General features: G+C 42.6%; 1 protein-coding gene across 1 annotated transcript in view; it reads right to left on the reverse strand.

Annotated features, from left to right (window-relative positions):
- Positions 1 to 27119, reverse strand: part of ALOX5 (arachidonate 5-lipoxygenase) — an 835151-nt gene that overhangs the window by 263704 nt on the left and 544328 nt on the right. The window contains exon 8 of the mRNA XM_078643116.1: positions 7244 to 7447. Coding sequence (XP_078499242.1) covers positions 7244 to 7447 — 204 coding nt within the window. The remainder of the gene's footprint in view (positions 1 to 7243; positions 7448 to 27119) is intronic.

Below are 27119 nucleotides of genomic sequence, written 5' to 3' on the forward strand. Positions count from 1 at the left end.
TGGGAAGTGACAAGTGAACATCTTATTATTCCACATTATCTTTAATAACGCGGGGAACTTCATTTGGACCTGGGCTCCCAATGAACGTAGTTCTGGCATCCTTGAACCCACCTCCCATTGCCTTTGAGCAGTCTTTCCCCCAATGTCAGATCTGATTTGATAGGGATTGGCACGATAATGGAGGGAGGTACGTGCTAAACACCTGCTGAGAATTAGTTCTTTAACACTGTAGGTCTGAAAACAAACCAAGATCTTCCTTGGTGCCTTACGATCCGGATGTAGTCTATAAGGGTCTCTATGTACTCGCTGGATCTCAGCTTCTAGATCGATATCCAGCCGATCCTTCAATATATCTTCCCGAAGTAGTCTACAGACGAATCCCTTAATATCTTCCACCTCGGCCCCTTCTGGGATTTTAAGAATCCTGAGGTTATTACGTCGAGTCTGTGTTTCCAGTCTCTCCAGATCCATCATCAGTGTCCGATTTTGGGCCTTGATGGCTTCTATGTCCTTGGAGTTTCCTTTTGAAGTTTTTGAAAGTGTAGTAACTTTACTCTCCAATATACTAGTCCTGGCCGTGATCTCCTCTAGCTTGGTCTCTAAGACATCAAATCTGTCATGTAGCCCTCTTTGATTTCTCTCAGAAATCTCGAATTTACCCAGCAAATCCTCTCTCAGTGATTTAAACAAAGAGCCAAGTCTGTCCCTATCAGTCTCAACCCCATTTGCTCCATCAGTTCCGTCAGGCTGAGGGGTCAAACTATGTGTATCAAATATTGGGGGGGGGGGGGGGAGGTAAAGATTCGGCATGAACAATATGAAGGGCAGGAAGGGGAGAGGTCACAGCAGAGCTCAACGATGCTTGCATTATTGGAACAATAGGTGGAACAGGGACTTCACTCGTCGAGGCCTCTGGGACGCCTGTGCCCAAGCCTAAACCCAAGCCTGAGCTTAAGCCTGACTCGTGATCGGGGCTGGTCTGTGCAACTACCCCCAGACTCCCAGGCACTGCCAATACGAACGAAGCTACAAATGCCACCTGTATAATCCAGAATCATCGTTTGGCCAAAGAGCCCACGGATGCCATACACGTGTACGTACTTTCACGTAGCCAGCAGCAGCAGCAAAGTTGAGCGTTATTGGTGCCGGTGTTCTGCTGCGCCTCCGGGGTCCCTCTTCTCAATTTAAAAGTAGGTAACTGTAGAATACTACTTGCTTTAAGTTTAACTATAAAGAAGGCCAACTCGTGACCCCCAAGCCTGTGTATTATTTATATGCAGGCTGCTATTACTGCACTTCTTTCGTGTGAGTAAACGCTGCACCGGAATTTACAAGCCAGAAATTCCACTGTGCAAACTCGCTGTGGAAATAGGCCGCATGCAGCCAGGATTAGTTTCCTGGACCCAGTCTGATCCTCATCCAAGGCCAGGCATGGAGCACGTAATTTCTGCTCTAATTTTCCACTTCCTGAAAGCAAGTGGGAAATATAAACAGAGAAGTACCTGAACTTAAATGATTGCATAGTTAAATATCCTGGTGATTCTGAAACTGACTTTATTCCCCATTGTGGCCCAAAACCCCGTAATGCCCGATAATTGAGCTGGTGCTAACGCCCAGAGTTGGTAACCCTGGGCCTGCAGCTTTTAGTCAGATATTTAAAAAATAGCAGGTTACCTCTAGAGAACTAAACTAAACTAAAAGTGACACCAAGACTTTCAGTCTGAGAAAACAAGGGCAAGCCCTCCAGGCGGAAGATGGAATACACGAGGTAAAACAAAGTATGAAAGATTCAAAGAGGAAGAGAAGTAAAGCAGGACATCAGGGGATAAAAAGAATGTCTGAAGAGGAAAGGCTTAGAGGTGGAGAAACGAAAAGGATGAGGGAATAGACGCTTTAGATTTTTCATAACTGAAAGTTTCATCATTAACATGGAGAAGTGTGGCTCACTGGTTAGAGGCGGCAGACCCGTAAGCAGAGAACGGCCCGGGACCAGGGTTCGATTCCCGACGCGGCAGGGTCGTGGACCAGGGTCAGCGGACTCGATAATTCTCGCCTCGGTGCCTACTCTAGTCAGAGACCACACGCGGCAACTCTGGGCATCAGCTTGCCTCATCTTCACAACGGCCCCCCCAGATCGCCGGGGATGCTTGGTCGCACCTTAGAGATACCCATCTGGGACCATCTCTCAGGGTGAGCCAGGACGGGTTCCCCAGCGGTCGAAGCGTGGAGATACTCCTCCGGGAGTCGATTCCTAGCGCTATATAAACCCGCAATTAAATTAAATTAAATTAAATTAGGGGCTGACTCCAGTATTGCATACTTGTTACAGAGGGGTAAAGTAGGAGAAAATGGGAGAGTAAGTACTTCATCCAACCGAGCAGTATCAGCTACTTCAGGGCCTAATTTGGCTTCTTCCTTATTTATTACACTCTCCTTAGAGTTAACTGCTTGCTCCATTATTTTAAAGTAGCTTTTAAGTGAAGGAGTACCTTTTGGCGCTTGTAGCTGTTTTATCGCCTTAGCTGACCCACCTTTTCTCACACCACCTTTCCTCTTTTGTTTATATGGAGAAATGGGCGTTGGCCCTCCTCTTTCAGCAGTATCGGCAGAGTCCCAGTCCCAAACCCCTTGTTTCCTCAGCTCTTGTTTCGACCTTAACTGATACCTATTCCTTACTTCCCCTGTTCTTCCCTTAGCTGCACTGTCCTGTTTTCTATGGTGATAAACAGATGCTCCCCCCTCTGCAATACCAGTCTTAATGTCTTTCACTGATTTATCACAATCACTTTGGCAGATTGGTTTGATATTAACTGCCTCCATACAATCCTCCCCTCCAAAATCCACCTTACCGCCGTTTAGTGTTGCATAGGCCCTCCTGCCTACTGGACCTGTCCCTCGAGAAGAAAACACCTCCCTGGAGCGAAGCCAGAGACTCCTGAGGCTGACTCGGAGCTCTCGTTTGTCACGTTTAGCCTCGGCAATCTGTTTAGCAGCAACCTCCCACAGCCTGCAGCTCCAGATCCGACACAGCTGGCCAGTCTCCGCTTCCCTTGCGTAGCACCGCACGGGCATCCCGCAGGGTCCCAGCGCCCCCGTGCGCTCGCGCGTCTCGTCAGCCTCTGAACCTCCGGACAAACAACAGGGGAAAATCTTCTACACCCAGATCAAGTTCTCATGAAAAAAGTATTCACCCGTCCTCACCGCATGCCCAGACACGGTCCTCTCAAGCACGGGGGAAAAGACGATCCAAATGCCATCCAAGGTGCTTCGGAGTGCTGGAGCTCCGCGGCAGCCGTCAGCCTACCGCCGCCATGTTCCTCCCCACACCACCTCCAGCCACCCCATTCCAAATGTATTGCCTTTTTAAAAGTCTAACATTGTTGCCCCAATTTGTCCTCGTGGGGGCAGAAAGCACACTAGTGATGGAGCAAGGATTCGCACGTATAGCGCCTTGCTTGTATTCAAGAACCTCGAATAACCCTAATTAACTAACCAACCTGTTTGTCTTATTAATTTACCCCTTATTACGACATTTTGAGTGTCCGAGAGAAGCTTGCCTATGTGTTTACTAATCCTAATACGCTTGCTACTTAAGATGGCTGCTGCTACGCAGGAATTTCTTCTGCGCATGCGTCGGTCATACCCATGTGACGTGACATACTCGCAGTTCTGGTGGGAAACTCTTTGCACTTGCGCAGTAGAACTAAGATGGCTGCTTTGTGTTCTCACATGCCTGAAGCTTGCATCGCTGCTTTTGCTATGCTGTTCTTACCGCTTAACTATTAAGGCTATAGTTATTATAAAGTAATGGGAGTAATATAGTGATTCCTGGTATACAGTGCATTCATTTTTTCTGTGTTCTAAAACTGTTTCTTTTCCATTTCATGGTACATTACGAAATATGGCCTGATGTCCCCTGCTGTACTCCATTTTGCTTGAAACTGAGTCTGCGCAAGATCTGCGAGTCTCCATAGCAATGACCTTTGGAATCTTACCAAGTGGCAGTCCCAGCCAAGATGCGCCTGGGAAGAAGTTTTCTCACCTAGTCGAAGAAGCAGAACTGTACCCAATAAAATACAATGTATTAAAAGATAAATTCCCCATTGTTATGTGTAAAGCATGTGTCATGTGAACCTAGAATTCGATGGGCGGTCTTGAAAATTCAAATTATGAGCTTGAGAAAGTCAAATCCTAGGAGGTGTGATGACCTGTCCTTTCTTTTGTCCAATCGAAATTGGGGATCCTTACACTTGCAACATTTGGGGGGTGGAACACTGACCTGAAAACAGTATAACTAGCCTAGGTTAGTTAGAGAAATTGTCTGACTTGTCCGAATAGCTGACCTGTCACTGACCCAACGAACTCAATAGATGATCGAGAAACAGAGGTGCTGCGGAGCACTCTGTCAGACAGACTCACAGACCCATTCGGGGTTTTGAGAACCTTAAGTGCTGGCGAAGCACTTGGCTGGGGAGTTCGAGAACCCAATCGGGGTTTTGACTGATAGCTGCAGAGAGAGTGTAGCGCAGGCGTTGCAACTGAACTGCGAGTGCTGGTCTTACCTTGGTGGTCCTGTCCTGATCCTAATCTGGCTTTCCTGTCCTGGGTTTCCATTCTGCACCTGCTGGCCTACTGGCGACTGCATTTCCTTGGGGTTCCTACTGTCCTTAACTGACCTGTGGCCAGGGTTGGTCTCCACACCGTTCTAGGTAAATATAAATCTGTGAGGGAAATACACTTACGTCCTTTTCTTGCCTCCTTTGAAACTGCTACAAGTCCTATGTTACATATTGTTCTTTTTTCTTATCCTCCCTGTGCTGACCAACAATAAAGTTTACATTTTAGCTGTTTATTAGCATGTTCCATTCTTCCCCATCCTTTAAGAAAATTGTGACATACCGTTCATGAAATAGATGTTCCTTTTCTTTACCTTTCCTTTAGCTAATTAAAGTGATTTGGTCTGAATTATTAGCGTGTTCCATTTTTCTTAACTTCCCTATAGCTACTTGGTTATTGCAAATTTCAGCACTATAAAGTCAGTTCCTTTGCGTTATTTCTACTTTCTGAAAATACTCAAACTGTGACATTCTAGCATGTTCCTTATTTTCCCGTCCTTTAGACACACCATATTCAAGTCTGATTTCTGAAATTCCTTACTAGCATGTTCCCTGTTCTTACCTTCCCTTTAGAATTCTAAATGGTTGGCTTCATCTACTTTCTGCATGGGTACACAATCTTCATGATTTTGGTCATTGATAGTTTACTCGCTGTGAATTGTATGCTTTCTGACTTTGACGAGAACTAGATAAAGGTTTTCAAAAACTTCCTGAGTCTGTGGTTATTAAAAAGAGTGCAAATCTTATTATAAATGTTATTGTATTTTGGTGACTGCTTATCTTTTCAGCTAGCTCCCTGATCCGTTGTGGTCATAGGTACCAGGGATTGGTAAGTCGAGTATATAGGAAATAGGTAGGATCGAACAGGGTTACTGGTAGTAGAGTGTAGGTTACCCGATTAGAACAAATATGGTTAATTGAATTTATGGGCCCAAGTGTGCATATGGTGAAATTGTTAGTCGGGTGACCTGCGCGCTCTATCACTAGACACCAGGAATTTCGAAATGGTGGAAAAAACTCACCTTGGTATAGGGCTATGACACCACCCCAGAAGTGGCAATAGAAATTTGGTGCTCGCACCAGGAGGCCAGATGGGAAATTTGCCCTGTTCAGGGAGTCACCTGTAATCTGCCCAGTGGGGGTTTAGGGGGTTTTAGAAAGCCCACTAGACACCACTGGTTTTACAGTGGGGCACAAACGTGTGGGTGACCTACCCTGGCATTGGCCATACACCACTTCAACATTTTGGAGCAAGGTAGTCTTTCTGCCTGCCTGAGAGGAGAATAAGGAATTTGTCTCAATGTGCCTATGCAGGGTTTTGGTGTGTCAGAGAGGCCCCTAGGTACAAGGGGTTTTTAAATGGTGTCTAAAGAAAGATAGGAGGTTGCCTGGCATTGGGCCCAACATCCACCCCAGAAGGGGCAATAGAGTCTTTCTGCTGCCCTGGGACTGGCAAGAAAGTTGCCCAGATTAGGAGTTTGCCGGAAACCTTCCCCTGGGGGATAGAACCCTCTAGACACCAGGGGGCCCATTAGGATGTCGGGTGGATTGCCCCCGCCAGGCTGGCGGTAGCCACCGCCAGCCTGGCGGGGGCAATCCGCCCGACATCCTCACTCGTTTTCCCCCCCGCCATATTAGTATGGCAGGGGGGACCTCGGCGGACGGAAAGACCATCCGCCGCTTTTCCGCCCCAGTCGCCTTGCGGCCGGGGCGGAAAAGGAAAAATATGGTGGTGGTGTCTATCAGACACCGCCAGCCATATTATGATGGGAATTTTACAATGCCTTTCCGTGGCGGCACCACGGAAAGGCATGCGGTCTTCACTTTGGGGGCCCCCTGTGGGCCCCCAAAGTGAAAGAGGGGTGGGGGGTGCACAGGGGGGTACCTGTGGTACCCCCCTGCATTTGCATATACAATGCGGTAGGAACCGCGCGGTGCCTGCCGCATTGTGAATGCAAATGCATACATGCATTTATGGCATTGTGGCGGGCGGTGCAGAGAGCACCGCCCGCCACAATGTTATAAATGCAGGATGCGGCCGCCACTGGGGTGGCCGCATCCTAATACCACCCACGGGACCCCCGCCCTTATGGCGGGCGGTCCCAATCCCGGTCAGGATGGCGGGCGGGCAAAGTCAGTCCGCCCGCCATCCTAATGACCCCCCAGGTATTTTACAGTAGGGCAAAAAACGGAAGGGGGCTTCCCATCCTGGTATTGTGCTATATCTCCACTCTAAAATGGGCAACACCATCTCTCCGCTCCCTCATGGAGCAGATCGGAGTTTTGCCCCAATTTACCACCAGGGAGTCAGAACGTCCACTAGATACAAGGGATTTCAAAATGGGGTAGCCTTCACTGGCACTGGGCCCTACATCTCCGTCACAAGGGGCAAGAGTGTTTCGGATTGTAAATTTCCCCAGATTGAGTGTTCGCCCGTACAGTATCTTCACCCGAAATCATCATACAGCTCTTGCCGAGAGATTTGGGAAATGTAATTCCGTTTCTTTAACTTTCTAAAGTAGACCGTTTAAAAAACAACATTCCCGTAATATAACTTTTTTCACTGAGCCTTTTTGTTTGTTTAGTTAAATCCTTTACCAAATTGTTGCCCCAGAATGAACACCTACCTTGAAAATAGGGTGCACTGCAGGCAGCTGTCTGTACATGGCAATTCCAAACACTTCTGAAAGAAGATGCGTTCTCAGGAGATGGGTGACGGTCTGATGGATGTGAAAATCAGATGAGCGAACCCAAATCTTTGCCAGCAACCAGTCATGTTTGGCATCCGAGGGTAAAAATATTGGATTGTCAGGCCCTGGATTTTGATTTATCTGAAACCACAAACACACAGAAATAGAATTATTACCGAAGTGCATGAACATGTGGTCAGAAACATAGTATGGACTTAAAATATCCTAACCAGGATTCATAGGAGTGGCTGTGTTGAGGGGCACAGGTCGATGTGCAGCAGAGGGTGATTTACCACCAGAGCACATGGTAATGCTCATTAGGGCACACGCTGATACGCCTGAAGTGGTAAAAGGGTAACATCAGGGAAGTCTCAGGTTGTTCCATGACACACATGAGCAGCTCATTCAATCGGGTTTTTAGGTTTGCTATAGTAATTAACATCAGAAGTAAAACTGCATACATATGTAGATGCATAGAGGGGCTGTGTGTAAGACCTCTTCTTGTGCATATGCCCGTTCAATTAAAATTCACATTTGCTTCTGCACACCACAGCGGACAGCATGGGACAAAGGGTCAGAACACCTCTTTTGATAAAAAAGAGTTTTATGTAGCGCGAACTAGACCCTATGATATCAGGTATCAGAGCGCTTTACATGAACACCAGTTTCGTTACCGACGGACACATTGCGCTTATTTCACTGTGAGTGATGGCATTTTGCCTGATCACCTGTGTACATCTGCTCTTTACCAGAGCTGCCGAATCAATATTTTACTTTACCAATGCTTTTTCTTCCCATTCTTTACACGTGTTCTATTTTATTCATCTTTGTTTGTTTAAACTACATCTTCAGGTTACAGTGCTTCAAAGTAAACATAACTTTTCTTCGCTAGTCAATTCAATATTTATTATGATTTAGAATTCCGAAGAATTCCACATAAAATACATGATTAAAACACAATTCCATACAACAAAAAATTCAAATAAAATTACAAATTCGATTTAATGCTAAAAACATACAATTAAAAGAGAACAATTTTTCTGTTCAATAAGCTATGCTCTACAGTGGTCAACTTCATTTCAATGCAGATGGTCTTTCAACATATACAGGCTTCTTTCAGTTGCAGCACGCTATGGATTATCGGGAAAATCCGATTAAGTGAGGTACACAGAAGAATTAATATGCGGTTGTAATCCGAAAATATATATCAAACAACTCACAACAATTAGAAAGATACACATGTTCGGTTGTAAGCATAAAAACCTAAGCTTAAAGGGCTCTGTACATCTTCTTTTGGAGAAATGATCCCAATAAATACTAGCAGCAAAACGTTTTTATAAAGTGCTCAAAAAAGTGCTGATGCAATATGCATCCTCTACGGAACACTCTTTACCAATGAATAACTAGCAGCAAAAGTATCTCATAAGGTGCACATAAGAACTTAAAAAGACGACTAACACGTCCGAAAAAAAGTGCAAGTGCTCTGTGCAACTTTTTGGGAGATTATTTCCCAACCTCTCCTAGCAGCAGGGTAAATGGTCTTACGTAGAAGTACTATAAACACTCAAATCGCCGTAACATATTACGATCTTAATAAATATTTAAAAATTCTTTAAAAAAGTGAAAAATGTTAAAACACATCAGTTCGGATGGGGGGGACAGAAGGCAGTTACGGGCCTGTTCTGCTGTGGAAATATTATACTTTAGAAACCAATCCTTAAATATCTACGTCGTATTGAATGGAGTGCAGGGCACACAAACAAAACATGATTCAGATCTTGTATACCGCAATTACATAGCTGACAATATCTTTCATTTTTGGAAATACCCTCCCAGGAACCTGTTACATTTCTTAGAGGTAATAAATTCAATCTTAATAACAGAATCACCCTACGTACTCCATGTGTCAGGTTCCATAGGACATAAGGTTGGGGATTTTTAACAATGGTGCTCCCAACAATGCAATCCATCCTTCTATTCAGTGAGCACAGTTTCAAATCTCTTTCACAAGAAACCACAGATATTGTTTTCTTAATTATCTTCTTTAAGGCTGTTTTACATAAAACCGCTGCCCCGTCCATATCTAAACCAAACATGCTTAATGCTTTTAAATAATTTCTAAAAATAGCACTTTTCCCCAACATGTTTACAAATATTTCCTTGTGCAATGCTGCCCTTAGTAAATTGTCAGAACCGTTTATCAGAGCATTACACCACCTTAAACAGGCAGCCATTGATAGCACATATGTAGAGAGAAGACCAAATTCGAGTCTAAGCGCTGCGATCGGCGCTGCACAGTTCAAATTACATATTTGGCGCCAGATCTTTCCTTCCACTTTCTCAAATTTGGCCCACTCATGCACATCTATTGTTTCGCTAGCATAATTCAAAGTTGGTGGGATCTTTATTTTATAAACTGAAATAATGTGTGAGAAATGTCTTTTCCCAAATTGCATGTACAGGCGATTAATTGCAGAGGCTTGTGAAATCGCTTTACCTTTGCAATGATCCATGTGTCTGTTGGCTGAACACCTGTTAGTAAATATTTTTCCTAAATATGGGTAAAAGGTTACTACTTCCAGTTTTTCCTTTCCCAGAAACCAATTCAAATTTTTTCTAACCTTACAACCTTAATAACTAAAAATCTTAACTTTACTCTTTGAAATATTTATTTAAAAGAAATGCACTTCTGTATACCTAACTAGCTCTGTCAATCGTCTTTGCAAACCAATTGGTGTTAAGTCCATTATTATTGCATCGTCTGCATATAACAGACAACTCAGTTTTAGGTTACCTACTTGAGGAGGGTCCCCTTTACTCTATCCTACAGTACTTGGCAGATCATTGATGTAAATAGAAAAGAGTAAAGGGGCCAGAAGGCACCCCTGCTTCAGCCCGTTATGTGTGCTTATTTTCTTTGAGAGACCTTGTGTTTCCCCCAATAAAACTTTTGTCCAGGTCGAAGAATGGAGAGCAATTATTAATCTTAGGAGGTTCCCTGGAATCCCCATTGTACCCAATTTCCTCCACAGCGTCCCCCGATCTACCTTATCGAACGCTGTGGAGAAATCTATAAGGGCTGAGTACAACGGGACCCCCCGACCCACGGGATATTTTTCAATTAAGGTTTGCAGAACAGAGATGTTATCCAGTGTGCCACTATTCTTGCGGAATCCTGTTTGTTCCAAAGGTATATAATTATTTTCGAGTGCCCACTCTTGCAAGTGGCCAAGGATACTCGTCGCAAACAGTTTCCCCGTTGCATCTAAAGGGGAAATTTGTCTAAAACTGGCCGGGGAATTTTTTGGGCCCTTCTTATATAACGGGACTCATATACTTCCCTTCCAAGATTGTGGGATGACCCCATTATTATAACAGTGGACAAACAACGGATGTAAAAATTTAGCCCAATCCTCGCGGTCCTGTTTTATTATAGCTACAGGAACGTCATCTGGCCCCATTGCACTAGAGTATCTTGCCCCCTTAATGTATCCTTCAATCTCCAAACATGTCGGTGCTCCTACATCACCCCCCGTTAAAAATGCATTAGCGACCGCCTCAAACTGATCAGCTAATTGATTTGGAGCATAAAGTTTGGAAATATAAATAAACCATTCGGTTTCTGAGATTAAAATGGGTTCTGATTTTTCTCTCCCATCACAAAACTTTGCTATCAATGCCCAGTACTTTCTAGTATCCCCAGATAAAGCCACTTCTCGTAAGTTGACCCATTTTTTGTCTTCAACCGTCCTCCGATCTGATGCCATTTTCCTTTTCCGAACCTGTTTTAGCCTATATATCTCTCTCTGCCTTTGAAATCTGGGCACTCTAAATTGGTCTCCAATTAAACCATTAATCTCCTTATTCAATTTTTTAATTTCCCATGATGATATTACTATAGGGGGGACTCTCACACCTTGCTTATTTCTTCCCAACCTTCTAATTGCTGCCAAAACCCTCTCGTACCTCAAAACCGGGGTCTCCGGACTAGGGCTAAAAGCAATATTCTTAAAAGCCCTCTTAAAGTTTGGAAGTGCCTTATATGACCAACAAGTACGGCCATTATTTCGAGAATAAGTGACATTTTCATTCCTCTGATTCCAGAGTTCGGGCTTCACAATCTTTATAACCATATTTACCTCTAGAATGTTATGGTCACTCAACTTTGTAGGGAGTACCTTAAACTGTGTGCACACACTAAACAACTGAAAGGAAACTGCCATATAATCATTTAAAGAGTGGCCATATGTCCCATTAAAAGTATAAGCTGCAGGAGAATCCTCCGGAAATCTACCGTTTAAAAGTACAAGGTCAAGATTCCTAAGATTTTGCAGAAGGGATAAGCCGCGTTTATCAGATTTTAAATGGGCCGGGAATACAGACTCTGGGATAGCCCAAACCTCCTCCAGGTCCGAATTAGAGAAAGACAGGACTGCACTATTACTTAGCTTAGCATTAAAGTCCACTACCATCATTATACGTGTACATTATTCAGTATTACCTAAACTTTGCACAAAAGTGCAGATGGAGTCGACCAATGGATTTGATGCCCTCCCTGGGGGAATATATATGAACAACGAAGAGTTGGCTCTTAATCAGTTAGGCTGAGCACTTGTACAAAATAAACCAAAAAATACGCCAAAACTGATGTGTGAATTCAACACTAAAATTTTTAACTCGTAAGGTAGAGACACTAATCCAAACCTGAGATGTTGCCAGCAAATAGCGATTTATTCATTTAGTTTGAGAAAGTTTAGTTTCAAACAAATATTTACATTTTATACAAAACTACACCATTATATCATACAACACTCGATCAACTCATCATCCATATCACAATCACACGAAATCAGACATCCATAAGTGCACCAAATTAAGAAATTGTCACAAGAAAAAAGAACGTGGTAATAGAAAGAAAGAGACAAAAGGCTGCTCAAACAATATACATCTGTAATATACCATCTATCTATACAATATGTACACTAGGAAATTAATCATAATCAACTTAGATGACGTAACACACTGTATATATACAGATTAGAGCATTCAAATTAACACTTGTTCGAATTTTTAAATTTAGAGAGAGCAGCACTTTGTGAAGGGGCCTACGCGTTTCGAGTCCTATACAATGAGGGGACTCTCATCAGGGCCATGGAAAATTATCTGAAAAGAAAAAATGTATCTCCATGTCAGAAATTTTGCTCAAGACCTTTTTAAGTGATTTTTTTGGCATCAACACCAATCCTCTCACACTGCTTACCCTACTGGTCTGCAAGGCCACTTTAAAGGTGTAGAATGTAGGGACTATTTGGAAAAGACGTGGTCATGCTGAAAAATAAAGGACAAACCTTAGCCTCCAGTGTTAACACTAGGCGAATACACATTAAAGCGTTACGTGGAACATAAAAGTTTTTACCTCGCTAAGTTTAAACTTAAGTTTAAACGGACCCACGGAATCAGGGACACAGTGTTTCTCCACTAAGTAGTCCAACAGAGTAGCCACGGACGAGGGCAGAGAGGGATTTATCGCCTACAGGGGAACCAAAAAGGCAGTGTGTAAGGGTCTCTGAAACAAACCTAGGTGTGTTGACACACTCATGTCATAAAATCATGTACACGAAAGACAAGGTCAGAAGGCTAGAGGAAATCTCACCTCTGCAAACTAGGGCTCAGGGCTCGGATTGTAGACGTCCCTTTCGTATTTTAACAAATACTGGATTGTATTATTGGCTCCTCTGCAGAGTCGGGCTTAGGGCTCGGACGGCAAAACGTCCCTTTCATATGTTTACGAATGCTGGATAGTCTGTTTTAAGCTCCTGAAAGCGAAACCAAGGCGTTAGTCACCGGAATCCTTTCACATAATTGACTGAAAGTAAATAATCACCGCGTTCGTGGGAAATAACACTGTACCTGGTAGAAGCTGAGTCCGTGTCTCGGGCGGCATCTCCTGAGCGCTAATCCTTCGCGCATGCGCCGTGGATAGCGGGTCCGGCAATGGAAATCTTCTAATATAGCGTGTCCACATTACACGCTAATCTCTAGCGCATGCGCGCTAGGGTGTGTCCTAAGTTAGTGGCGCCTGCTCTCCAGGCAACTGCGTCCTACATTCTATAGACAGCATTAGGCGGTTTATACTAGTACAAAGCCTAATATATGCGTGATAGAACTGGTGGAGACAAACAAAGCGGATTTACCTGGCCATAACTGAGACAGGATAGTTTACAATTTATAAATCTCTGATAGTTCGTTCAGGCCGGTGACGGCCGTGTTGAACTTTACAATGAGGAGCGCCTCCCTTTTGGAGAGTCTGGCATCCCAGTCTCCTCCTCTGGGGTCGCACTCGACCTTGGAAATTATAGTCCATTTAAGGTCCTTAATTTGATGGGACAATCTGTTCCAATGATTTACCAGTGGAGCTGTTTCAACCCTATTTTTTAGTCTGGATTTATGTTGGGAAATCCTTTGTCTGGCCTCCTGGTTCGTTTTCCCGATATACAGGAGTCCACATGGGCACAAGATACCGTACACCACATATTTTGATTTGCAATTGCTATGGGTGTCGTGTTTCCATGAGATACCTCTGTGTTGAAACAGAGATCCCTCTATTGTAGACTCGCAGCAAACACAGGTGCCGCATTTGTGGTGCCCTGTGATCGGATTTAACCCCATCATTTGTCTGATAGTAGGAGGTGTTTGTCTTGGAGTGGCTGCTCTTACTACAAAATTGGCAATGCTTTTATCTTTTTTAAAAGCAAAAAGAGGTGGTTCCTTTAAGCATTCCTCAAGGTTCTTCACAAGGTGCCAATTTTGTTTTATCACTTTTTTTAGTTGATTGGCATTTGGACAGAACGTTGTGACGAACACCTGACGTTTTAGCTGTGGTTTGTTACGTCGTTCCAGAAGGGTTTCCCTTGGAGTCCAACGTGCCCGTTTCATACAGTTAGAAACCAGTTTCTTAGGGTATCCACGATCACACAGCTTTTTCACTAGATTACCAGCATGATGCTTATAATCGTTATTCATTGCACAATTCCTTCGAATACGAAGGAATTGCCCCAGTGGCAGGTTCTCTCGCAGACTCCTTGGGTGATTGCTTGAAAACAGAAGGGCTTTATTCCTATCTGTAGATTTTACAAAAAGCGATGTTAATAATTTTCCTTCATTTGGAAAGACTTCCACATCCAAAAAGGATATTTTTTCTTTTGACGATGATATACTAAATTTGATATCCACTGTTCGTGCGTTCAGCCAGTTATAGAAACATTCCAGTTCGTCCTCATTGCCCTTCCACACCATAAAAACATCATCAATGAAGCGTAGCCACGCTCCAATGTGGTCTTTAAAAGGGTTATTGTTGTAAATGAAAGTGTCCTCATAGAGAGCCATAAAAAGGACCGCCAATTCTGGGGCGAAGGGACACCCCATCGCTACTCCTTTTACCTGAAAATAGAAGTCCTTCCCGAAGCAAAAATAATTCTTTTTCAAGGCAAAGGATGCCAAATCGACCAAAAATGTGGTCGGTACCTGTACCGGTCGAGTTCTTAGCTCCAAAAAATAAGTAAGGACTGCTATGGCTTCATCCTGTGGTATCTGGGTATAGAGGGCATTGACATCCAAGGTGACTAAGATGTCCCTACCCTTACAGAACTCAATGGTATCCAGTTTATTAATAAAATCCGTCGTGTCCTGTAGGTACGATTTTACTAGGCTCATGAACTCCTTCAAGAACACGTCAACATATTTAGCGACCGGTTCGAGTAATGAGTCGCACCCTGCTACAATCGGTCTACCGGGGGGTTTGTTGGCGTCTTTGTGTACCTTTGGTAAGATATAGAATAAAGGTATCTTGGGATGTTTTTTCTGTAGAAATTCAAGTTCTTTTGGGCCTACAAAACCTTGATCATAGCCTTCCCTGATGATCGAGAATAGGTGATTCTGTAACTCAGATGTTGGATCTTTCAGAATTTTCTTATAGCATTCCTGGTTGTTTAATTGCCTTAGGACTTCCTCATTGTAACAGATAGTGTCCCATACCACTATAGCCCCGCCCTTATCGGCTTGCTTAATGGTGATAGTGGGATCATTCCTTAAATCTAGAAGAGCTTGTTTCTGTTCTTTAGAGGTATTAAATTTGGTGTATGTTTTCTGCGATTCCATGGCAGAAATTGCAGACAATACAGTTTTTTCAAAAACCAATACCTCCTTTGGTATTTTATGCCCTGGCGGGCAAAAAGCAGATTTATTTCGGAGCCCCGTAACTTCAGGACTCGCGGCACTGGGGTTACCAGCAAAAAAAGTAGCAAGTCTTAGTTTGCGGCAGAACTCGATAAACTCAGTTTTCATACGAGTAAAATCAGTCCGTTTTGATGGAACGAAAGAGAGTCCCTTGGAAAGGACACTCTCTTCAGCTGCCGTGAGTAATTTGGGTGAGAGGTTGAAAATGGGTGACACTACTGATTTTGATAGTGTTGACGCCGAGTTCTCATTTCCCACCGCACTTTCGCCCTTGGGCGTGTTTGGCCTCTCCCTAAAAAAGAACTCTGAGCATTGGTCTGTTGTTGCTGGTTCTGATTCCATTGTCGGTTCTGATTCTGTCCGCTACTACTATTGTTCCCACTGTTGTCACTTTCACCACCCGAGGAGGAGGTGTCTGAGAAAGTGATAAACTGATTACGGGATCTGCCACGGTTCCCTGGTAGGAAGCGCCTTGAATCTGGTTTGGTGTAAAAATCAGTTTTCGAGGGAAAAGTTATTTTTGTCCTTCTCGAACTGGTTGGTTTTCTGAGTCACACTAAAATCTTTAAACTCTTGTATTTCTTTAGAAACTTTGTCTATTAAGGCCTTAGCATCAACTAACGCAGGATTGCTAAGTATCTCAGATTCAAGTTGGGCTATTTGTTCAAGTTCCTGTCTAGAGATTCTAACAGCTGTCTCTACAGTGAGGACCATAAGGTCTCTACTGCATTTGGTCTCTATCTGACTGAAACCTTTTTTGAATATAGGGTCTTCCGTAAAGATGACCGGAATATTTTTAATTTGAAGACCACCCGGGATCGTACCTTCCCTTAAATGTTGCAAAAGGAAATGACCATGTAGGTCAGTTCTAATTTGTTTTTTTCTCAGCCTAAGTAATTTGTCTGTCTCGTTCTGTGCAGTAGCCGAGACACTGAGGGTTACTGAGGAGAAGACTGGTGGATTGCTCAAAAGATCTTTTATGTGGTCTTCAGAAAAGGCTAGAGTGTCCTTTTCTGCCATGAAGGAATGGAAATGACATGAAAATGACCAAATACAAACAAAAAAGGGGAAAAAAGATTCAAGCACACAATGTAGGACTCTGGGGTCCAAGTGTCCCAGTAGTCCGCAATGGAACAAGAAATTAATTCAACTCGTTCACAACAATTGTGACAGACAAGGAAAAAACTTCGCGAGAAGGATCCCGCTATAAACTATATGAACAACAAAGAGTTGGCTCTTAATCAGTTAGGCTGAGCACTTGTACAAAATAAACCAAAAAATACGCCAAAACTGATGTGTGAATTCAACACTAAAATGTTTAACTCGTAAGGTAGAGACACTAATCCAAACCTGAGATGTTGCCAGCAAATAGCGAATAATTCATTTAGTTTGAGAAAGTTTAGTTTCAAACAAATATTTACATTTTATACAAAACTACACCATTATATCATACAACACTCGATCAACTCATCATCCATATCACAATCACACGAAATCAGACATCCATAAGTGCACCAAATTAAGAAATTGTCACAAGAAAAAAGAACGTGGTAATAGAAAGAAAGAGACAAAAGGCTGCTCAAACAATATACATCTGTAATATACCATCTATCTATACAATATGTACACTAGGAAATTAATCATAATCAACTTAGATGACGTAACACACTGTATATATACAGATTAGAGCATTCAAATTAACACTTGTTCGAATTTTTTAATTTAGAGAGAGCAGCACTTTGTGAAGGGGCCTACGCGTTTCGAGTCCTATACAATGAGGGGACTCTCATAGTCCCTACATTCTACACCTTTAAAGTGGCCTTGCAGACCAGTAGGGTAAGCAGTGTGAGAGGATTGGTGTTGATGCCAAAAAATCACTTAAAAAGGTCTTGAGCAAAATTTCTGACATGGAGATACATTTTTTCTTTTCAGATAATTTTCCATGGCCCTGATGAGAGTCCCCTCATTGTATAGGACTCGAAACGCGTAGGCCCCTTCACAAAGTGCTGCTCTCTCTAAATTTAAAAATTCGAACAAGTGTTAATTTGAATGTATATATACAGTGTGTTACGTCATCTAAGTTGATTATGATTAATTTCCTAGTGTACATATTGTATAGATAGATGGTATATTACAGATGTATATTGTTTGAGCAGCCTTTTGTCTCTTTCTTTCTATTACCACGTTCTTTTTTCTTGTGACAATTTCTTAATTTGGTGCACTTATGGATGTCTGATTTCGTGTGATTGTGATATGGATGATGAGTTGATCGAGTGTTGTATGATATAATGGTGTAGTTTTGTATAAAATGTAAATATTTGTTTGAAACTAAACTTTCTCAAACTAAATGAATAAATCGCTATTTGCTGGCAACATCTCAGGTTTGGATTAGTGTCTCTACCTTACGAGTTAAAAATGTTAGTGTTGAATTCACACATCAGTTTTGGCGTACTCCCTGGGGGAATATACACATTTACCAACAACAGAAACATCGCATGCCCCAAGTTATCTTTTCCTATTTTCAGCTTTGCACAAATACAGCAATTTGAGGGATGTTTAAATATCACAGGGTCCCATGCTATGTCACAGCTAAGTAAGATGGCTAGACCTCCACTTGCGTGCCCTTTTACAGATTTTTTTGCTGAGCTGCAGTACACATAAAAGTTCTCAAGCTGGAACTCTTCCCCCGCCCACGTCTCCCTAAAACAGATTATCTTGGAGTCTAATCCTACTAAAGCTTTAAGCTTATAACTAGATTTTCCTAACCCTGCCACATTCCATGATATAACTTTTCTTCGAATTAATAAGAATAACATTTTCCTGTGATTTGCATTTACACCGAAAGGATTTCTGTAACTGCTATAAGTAAGTACATCTCGCCTGCGAAGGAAGTATCCATATTGTTCTATTACAGTTATATACAATAGTCAATTTACTTTTAAATGAATATTTTTTTCGCCAGCATGTGACCACCACATTTAGGTATTTTCGTGTTTTCTATGTTTCTTCTTCTTTTATTATGGAGGTGAAATAATAGGTACTCTTGAAGAAAAACTTAGAAACGTAGCAAGTATCAGCCCTTTATCCATCTTCAATGCTCAAGCTAAGACATGTATAACTTGCAGAGCAACCCATGCAAAGAATGACCTCCAAGGATCCAGTGTAACTTTGTGTGATCACTGTACTTCTAGTATGCTCAGACTAGAACCCACAACACCAAAGTCAGACTTTTAATGCATAGGAATATCATAAAACACCCTTAGCGTAGCTCAAATAACTGGAGATGTGCAGTTATAGCCTCAAATTAAGCGCTCAGGTACAGACTCAAGTACTTTAGTCTCAAGCACCCACTGCAGACTCACAATTCAAAATGGAGTTTCAGTTGTGCAGTGTACCTTTCCAAAATGTCGGAATAGCCTGAAATGGCGCTTGAAGCATCATAATGCACGAGTTTGGTCTCAAATTCAGAGTTAAGCCACACAACCCATGTCGCATGCCCCCATCTAACAACTCTCACATTTTCTGTTCCTACTTGTCCCTCAGAGTTCTTGTCATGGAATAGTCAAAGCTCACGCTCACGGCGTGCAATCTGGTAGCAGTGCAGCAAGTGTTGTTTGAGCTTGACCCCCATCCTCAATAACATGCTCACTGGGAGGCAGGGAAGCGTGCCCTCCAAAAATATTACTAGCGTTCCACAACCCTTCATTTCATTCTTGTTAAGTGGCGAATGAGCCTGAGGTAATATTCATCACACCTCTTCTCCGCCTGTAGCACTCAGCACAATAAAGGATACGCCTGAGGCATTGAGGCATGAGCATTAGATGGAAGTCACTGGTCTCCCTCGGAGATCCTCGATGGGCATCTATTTTCTGCTGAGAGACCAGCAATCGCAAGGGCGGGGATCGTGGAGCTTATTGGCAAGACAATGGGCACAGCAGCTACGCCTGATTACACCTAACGGACGTCACAGGTTTAAACAAGGATTCACTGATCAATGAGCCTAGAACCCCTGCTAACTCTACGTGAAGTCCAATAGAACAATATGGGCTGAGTGCTGTCCTGGTGTCACGTGCAGAGGTGCCCTGAGTAGCACTATAGGTTGGACTGTTCATTTGTAGCTCGGTGTTTATATTACTGTCATTTCTGATTAGCACAGACCAAGTAATAGCATAGAACAGGGAGGATTATGGCTTCAAAGACGCAAAGGTAACAGCCTGTGTACTTCAGAAGCAATGAACCTAACACATTAATCAAATTTCTCTATAATTCTATAAATCCAATCCCAGGATAAATATTCTTTATATAGACGCGCCTTGCTATGGGAGATGAAAGAGCCAACAGAGAATCCCTCTTTGCATCTCAGTAATTACTTACTTAATGACCTGTTTTCCAGATGTGCAATCCAGGACCAACACATTAATATCTTCTAGTGAACAAAACAGGTAAACAAAACCTTTCAGTGGTACTGCAATCCCATAAAGCAGCGACTGAACATACTTGCACTGCTGAGGAGCAAGGCACGAGGCTGAAAAAGCATTGAAGAGGTCCTCCAGGATCCTGAGACCGACCTCCCTGGTGTGGAACTCGAACATAAAATGTAGTAGTGCCAGAAGGTATGGTAAAAGATTATAGCTCTGCGAGGCCAGATACAACTTCTGAAATTCAACAGAGCTGAATGCACCCAAGCTAAGATCAAACAAAAAACTACGAAGAAGCAATAATGCAGGCTGCTATTAGCAGCAAAGCTTAGGAAAACACAAGCCCAATCTCATTTCACAGTGATTAGCGATGGTTATAAAGTTAGCCATACACAGGAGCAGGAGAAGAGAGGCACTTTTTTATGAGGTATTAACAGAGTTTATATACCAGAGATCCAGGTGATACAGTTTGCAGGAAATTGGGATACTGGTTGGGGGGGGGGTCTCTACACAAGCAGCAACCACCATCCTGGTCAGGGTAAGGCACAATCAAGCCCTAAATTAACCAGTGCTCAGTCAAGCCTCTGGTAGCTTGACTTAGAGCAGTCAAGATTAACTTAAAGGCAGTGTGTAAAGTATTTATGCAGCACTTCAAACAGTAATAAAATGACACTACACACAAAGGATCCTACGTTAAATTAGAAAAATAGAGTAGATAGATTTTAATAAATTAAAACAAGACCAAAATGACAACAATCCAATCAGTAAAACCAAAGATATGCAATTAAAAAAATTAAAAGTGAAAATAGAGTAAAGAAGCCCAAAGCGCCACTCGCGGCTATCTGGTTGTGCGAGACCAGAAGTAAGTCGTAAGTTAAGGATGGTCATCAATGTAGGGCAAAGAACCTGTTGTTGGCATGAACTGTCAGGCTGGTGCTTTGTGATGGTGCTGTCTGCAAGCTGTCAATGCTGTAGCACGAAGGGTCAGGCTGACTGACCTTTGCATTGTCAGGCTGAGTGAGTGACAACGTCTCAGCACCAACCGGCCCGTTCATATCCACAAAGAGCCCAAACACTTCAATTCAGCCTCTCTGAGGCCACACCAAGGGTCCAGGACCTTCATCTGGAACTGGATGCTGGTTCACATGGTTGAGAGCATGTTATTTCCCTGTGGCCCTGAACAGAGAGCCATCAGACTAGCCCTTGGAGTCTCTCTGGGATTCCTGGGTTCAGGTGCAGGTCCAATCCTCCTGACTCAGGCAGGAGGGCAGCAATCGAGCAGGGAAGCAGTCCAGCAGAGTGGCAGTCCTTTCAGCAGCAGAGCAGTCCTTCATCCTGGCAGTGTCCACAGGACCAGAAGTGTACTGAAGAGTTGGTGTCTGAGGTCCATTATGTATACCTGGTTCTTCCTTTGCAGTGGGAGGAGCCACTCCTTAAAGGTGTCCCTTTAAAATACACAGGCCTCCTGCCTTCCCCGGCACCAGACTAACTACAGGGGATATGCAGCCCTTTGTGTGGATGCAGGACACAGCCTATTCAAGTGTAAGTAGAAATGTCCCCACCTATCCTACAAGTGATTGCCTGTCCAGGCACACCTAAGCTCTCTGTAATGTGTGGCAGTCTAGGAGGAATACACAAAGCCCAATTGTCAGCTGAACACAGTAAGGTGACCCAGAGACAGGCTGAATGCACCAAATGGCTAAGGAAGGTATAAAAACTTTCTAAAAGTCATAAAAGCTTGCTATGTTCCCCAGCTGAAATTGTTCAATTAACATTTTTTCATAAGATCCAGTAATTTAATGTTCCCAGTCTTTTTATGATTTTTGTTCTCACTTTATATTTTTCAAATACATACAAAAAAACACATCTCCATATTAATCTTTGTGACCTCTTTTTTCAAGTCCACCTATAGGGGTTGTATAGTCCACTTTGTTGGTGTAGGCTTCCAATATCTTTGTTGGACAACCATTCATATGGAGTTATTTGCTATCATTGTGACATTTGCATGTGGGCTATCCTGAAAAAAAAGAAAAAAAGATATTGGCAGCCTACGCTAACAAAGTGCGCTATAATAATACCCCTTTAGTTGGACTTGAAAAAATAGGTCACAAAGGAGATTAACAATAGATAACTCACTATCAATTAAATCATTCAACTGGTATAAATGTAATATGGATATGTGAATCTATGTTCATGTTGGATATATATTTTAAGTTGTTGAAAGTTTTGACCCATAGTTTTGGGCATAAATTACTTATAAAAACAAAAGTTGTTTTGGAAATGTAATGTGAAGTCAGAGAGTGCAGCTCAAATGTGCCTCACACAAACATGTGGTCCGATTATCATGAAGATGTGTTTTTTAAAAAAATGTATTTGAAAAATATAAAGTGAGAAGAAAAATCATAAAAAGATTAAGAAAATTAAATTGCTTAATCTTATGAAAAAGTGTTGATCGAATAATTTCAAGTTAGGGAACATTGCAGGTATTTTTGATTTCATAGTGGCCCACTCCAACTGATTCCAAAGTCCCAACCCTTTCTGCGCTTAACTTTCCAAAAGTGGCATTTTCAAAATTATAATTCAAAATCTGACTTTAAGCATAAGATGGAGGTTTTCATTACAATTCCAAAGCACTTAACATGAACTGGTCATCGGTTCTCTTTTAGAAATGATAGCTTATTAAATGTAATATTTGCATGAAAACGTTAGTAGAAAATATCATAAAAGAACAAAACAAAGAAAAATACAAACATCATTAAATAACGGTCATGAAAAGATGGCAAGGAAAAAGTACATATCTACATAAAAACAAGTTGCAAATTCCTAAATAGATAACACATCTAAAAAAGGTATAACGTTGAATTAGGCGTGACAGATCATTAATTTAAAACACACACTGACTAAAAAGAGATGTACTAAAAATTCATTGTTTTGCACCATTGTAAGGCACTTTTTAACAAGCATTGGCATTGCCAATAGGTCTCGCTTGTGGGACCTTATAAGTATTTTGTTTTGCAGCACAATATCCTTCTAACTAAATACTTATAAGGTCCCACAAGCGAGACCTATTGGCTATGCCAATGCTTGTTGGAAAGTGTTATTTTCTTCCCCGCACCTCCCCTCGTCTCCAGTGAACTTTCTCTGCTGGGTATGCGGACAAGCGTCCGGAATGCGCAGACACAGACACGCAGCTCTCTGGTGAAAACAAACACGCACAGCCTACCCCCTGACCCACACTTGTGTTTACACTCAGCTGTGAAGCCGCTGCAGCTTGGAAACGGTCGCCTTTTCAGAAACATAATGGCCTTCCAGGAAATATGCCACCTAAAGCCAATACGTGAAAACAAATGGCGCTGATCTCAGCAGCTCGACGGGGAGAAACTCTGCTTGCGAGGAGGAGGGAGGATGGGGGATGAATTGGATAGGGGATAGTCTTTAACACGAAACGAAATAGAAACAGCCTTTTATTTCCAAGTTCCCCTGTGGCAGATAGCTTTTCGTTTTAAGCATTATACAGCATTACGGGGTGATTGAGTTTTTTTTTAAAATTCGTTTTAATTCATGCAGTGAATAAAATATAAAACCTAACAAACTACTCACCCAATGTCTTCTTGTAGTAATGAAATGCAGTGATAACAGCATAGTAGCCAGGTTCACGAAAAAAATGTCAACAAATGCGTGCGCCGGGAAACTGAGCCATGACTAATTAGGGGAGGAGAAACTGAGAAGCCGCAGAGCGCACGCTGGGCGAAGCCCTTTGATGTGCTGTGCGGCAAATGCAATTAAGAGGGAGGGAGGCTGATGCGCGTTCGTGTTTGATCACGTGGTTCACGTGAACTTCATGAAAACGCCAGCAAAAAGCTGGTGGTTTCATGAGGATTTTGCCTACTTGAATTCTCGCTCCACTCGATGCGCTTGCGCGCATCGATAGGTCGCGAGACCTAAAAACGTTCTTGCAGAATACCAAACAGCTGGCTCAGATAACATTTGAAGGAGGAAAAAGGCCAGTCTGTGTTGGCAGAAACCACAGGTTCTAAGAACTGGTAACAAATGTCTGCATCGGAAAGGTTCACAATAATTGCAAAATGAGGGACAGTGTTCTAGTGTTTGAGTGGAAATACTGTCACAAGGGCAGATCCGTATAGAACTTGGGTCAAACTGGTCTGCTGGTAAACAAAGATGGGTTCTAATTGAGCTTAAGAGGGACCTTTGCCACACGACTCTCATAAGGGAAAGATAAGGCTCGGGCCCATCAGTTGCTTTAATAGGCAGGTAGTCTCCCAAGGTTGGTTTGCCCAAAGCTGCAATCTCTCTTGAGTCTGAGGCGCGCATAATAAATATTTCCCTGACTTTCGCACACTCACCATTGCCCATCATATGAGGAGAATTATACAAATCAGATCTACCCAGTGGTTCAGAAGATATCCTTATATAGCCAAGTCATGCTATTTTACGGCCATGCTCACAATTTAGACAATCCATAATCACATCACAATTGAAATCAGTGTGCTGGTTCCTCCAAACCGCCATTTAAAAGAGAAGCGGAGTAAGTTTAATAAGATCTTCAGCATATGCTAGATTCACTTCTTCATAGGCAAAAAAATGAGGACTGCCTAAGCCAAAACCTAACAGCCTCCTGCAGAAGCAATTCTCCTCCAGCTGTAATTTCGTACAATGTCGGTATTACCATATAGCGGCTCCATAGGTCAGAATGGGTAGGTACTTCATTTTATATACTTCAACAGGGGCAGGATAGGTTTGCATCCAATGTAATAACTAAGTCACCTTAATGTTACCCTATGGGAGAGGCAAGTCTGACAGTAGTGAAAAACTAATTCAAGAGTTCAGGACTGGCAAAACTTAAGGATACATGTCCACATTTTTAAATACACTGCACCCTGCACTCTGGGCTGACCAGGGCCTACCCTAAACATCAGAGAGGTCAAACTAGGGATAGACTAATTTAAGCTAACTCTATTTGCCAATGACTTGCCTGTCCCTCCAGACTTAATCACTATAGTCGCTTCAGATAGTTTGTACCTAATCAGCTTTAAGCTCAACATCAGGAAGCCCTAAGCTCTAAGCATCAACGTCCTGAAAGAGGAGAGCACACTTAGGTACACACCTGTCCAAATGGAGGTTTGGGCTTTCAGAAAACCACCCTTTATTACCAGGTCCAGCTACCCCACACCACTCCACACCCAACAATTGGGATTTAGGCCCAAACATTCAACTGAGTCAGCACTCTTTGAAGTCCTGAAAACAATCAAAATTACCCTGGGCTCAGGAAATTATGCTGAGCTGAAACTATTAGACTTATTCGCTGCATTTGACACCAACTCACATGCCATTCTATTGCAGCAGATTTAGAAAATCAGAATTTCTCACAGTGCCTCAGTCTGGTTAAAATCCTTCTTGATAAACAGAAGGCAAGCACTATCTTTTGGACAATTCCTGTCATCAGAAAGGGAGGTCATGATAGGTGTGCCTCAGGGCTCTTCTTTGAGCCCAGTTCTTTTTAATATTTACATGACTCTTATTATTTCACGAATTGCCCCATACAGAATGGCTACCACATCATATGCTGATGACACACAACTAATTTTGTCCTTAGATAAAAATCTTTTAATTCAGAAACTAACTTTTAGAACGGCCTGACTGACATTATTTTGTGGATGCAAGACAACCATCTTGAGTGCAATTCCGACAAGATGGAGATACTCCTTTTTTGTCAAATCCAACTGTTTCTCTTCCATGAAATGGTAGCCAACTTCTGCTCCTCCTCCCCCAGCCACTTTAATGGTTGCAAAAATCTTGGGGTCAAATTCACTACTGACCTATCTTTTCTTCCACAAGCTTCAGCAGTCACAGGCATGTGTCCCTGGCTGCCAGGAAAACTGAAGCCTCTCATTTCCTCGGGATTGGCCTATTGTAAGTCTTTATGCGGGCGGCACAATACACCTCATTCATAAACTCCAGATAGTACAGAATACGGCTGCCAGGCTGGTCTTACAACTTCCTAGGTGGAGTATCATATCAGCTGCATTAATATGCTGCACTGACTTCCAATTCATAAAAGGGTCCTTTTTAAAATACTTCTGCTTGTATATATTATAGAGCTTTTAAACATTCTGAACCTAAATACCTTAATGACCATTTCTGACACTATCAGCCCCAACGAACCCTAAGATCATCATCTGAGAACTTTCTGAAACCCACCTCATTCCGTCTGAAATCTTGAGGTGGAAACTCATTTGCAGTTTTAGGCTCCAAAGCATGGAACCTGCTTCCTAGTAGTATGGGATCACTGGATCTGAAGCAACTTTCAAAAAATAACTTAAAACTTGGCTCTTCCGAGCTGAAGACTCTCTCTGTAGTTCGTTAATTTAATTTCACTAGCCTATCCTGAGGATCTAGGAACTTAGTAGTTTAGCACAGCAATAGGGTTCTCTTCTATGAGTGACATTTCACTATACAAAGACTTATATCATGTCAAGGTAGTGAACCTCTGATATTTCTTAGAAGGTACAGAAGAAGAAATGGATGCCACTGGTACTTCACAGATCAGTCCCTGGCAGGGAGACCCCTAGGTGAGATCGCTTGGCTTTCAGCAAGGGACATCCCTTCTTACATGATGAAATCCCCAGATACAAGGGGATTCCTGAGTGTGTGGGTTTGAGTATGGGAAAGGTATAGGTTGACAAGCTTACCCTCCGCACAGATGCCGCTGCTGGGCAATCCAGATTTCCAGAAAGGCCTGTAACAGGAGGCCTTCAAGAGCTGGTAGGAAGGGAGGTATATTAAGTTAGGGGATCTCTTTCCCACCCACTGTGTTGTTAAAGCCATTTATATTCAGATATGTTTAAGTTCATTTGCTAATGCAACTATCACTATAGAAGCAACACACCTACTGATGCAGTTTAAACACCATGCATATGTTATGTTATGTTATGTTAAGGGGGTGCTTGTAAAGCGCACTGTCACCGTGAGTTTCATGGCGCTGGTAGGGTGCTGAAAGGAACAGAGGGACTTTTAGCTAGATTGTGGGAAAAGCCAGGTTTTTAGTGATTTACGGAATTGGATAAGAGTGCCAGAGATCCTGACTGGGAGAGGGAGGGAGTTCCAGAGTTTGGGGCCGAGGTAAGCGAATCTCCGACCAC

This window comes from Lissotriton helveticus, chromosome 5_1 (assembly GCF_964261635.1).
Source record: "Lissotriton helveticus chromosome 5_1, aLisHel1.1, whole genome shotgun sequence".
Lineage (NCBI taxonomy): Eukaryota > Metazoa > Chordata > Amphibia > Caudata > Salamandridae > Lissotriton > Lissotriton helveticus.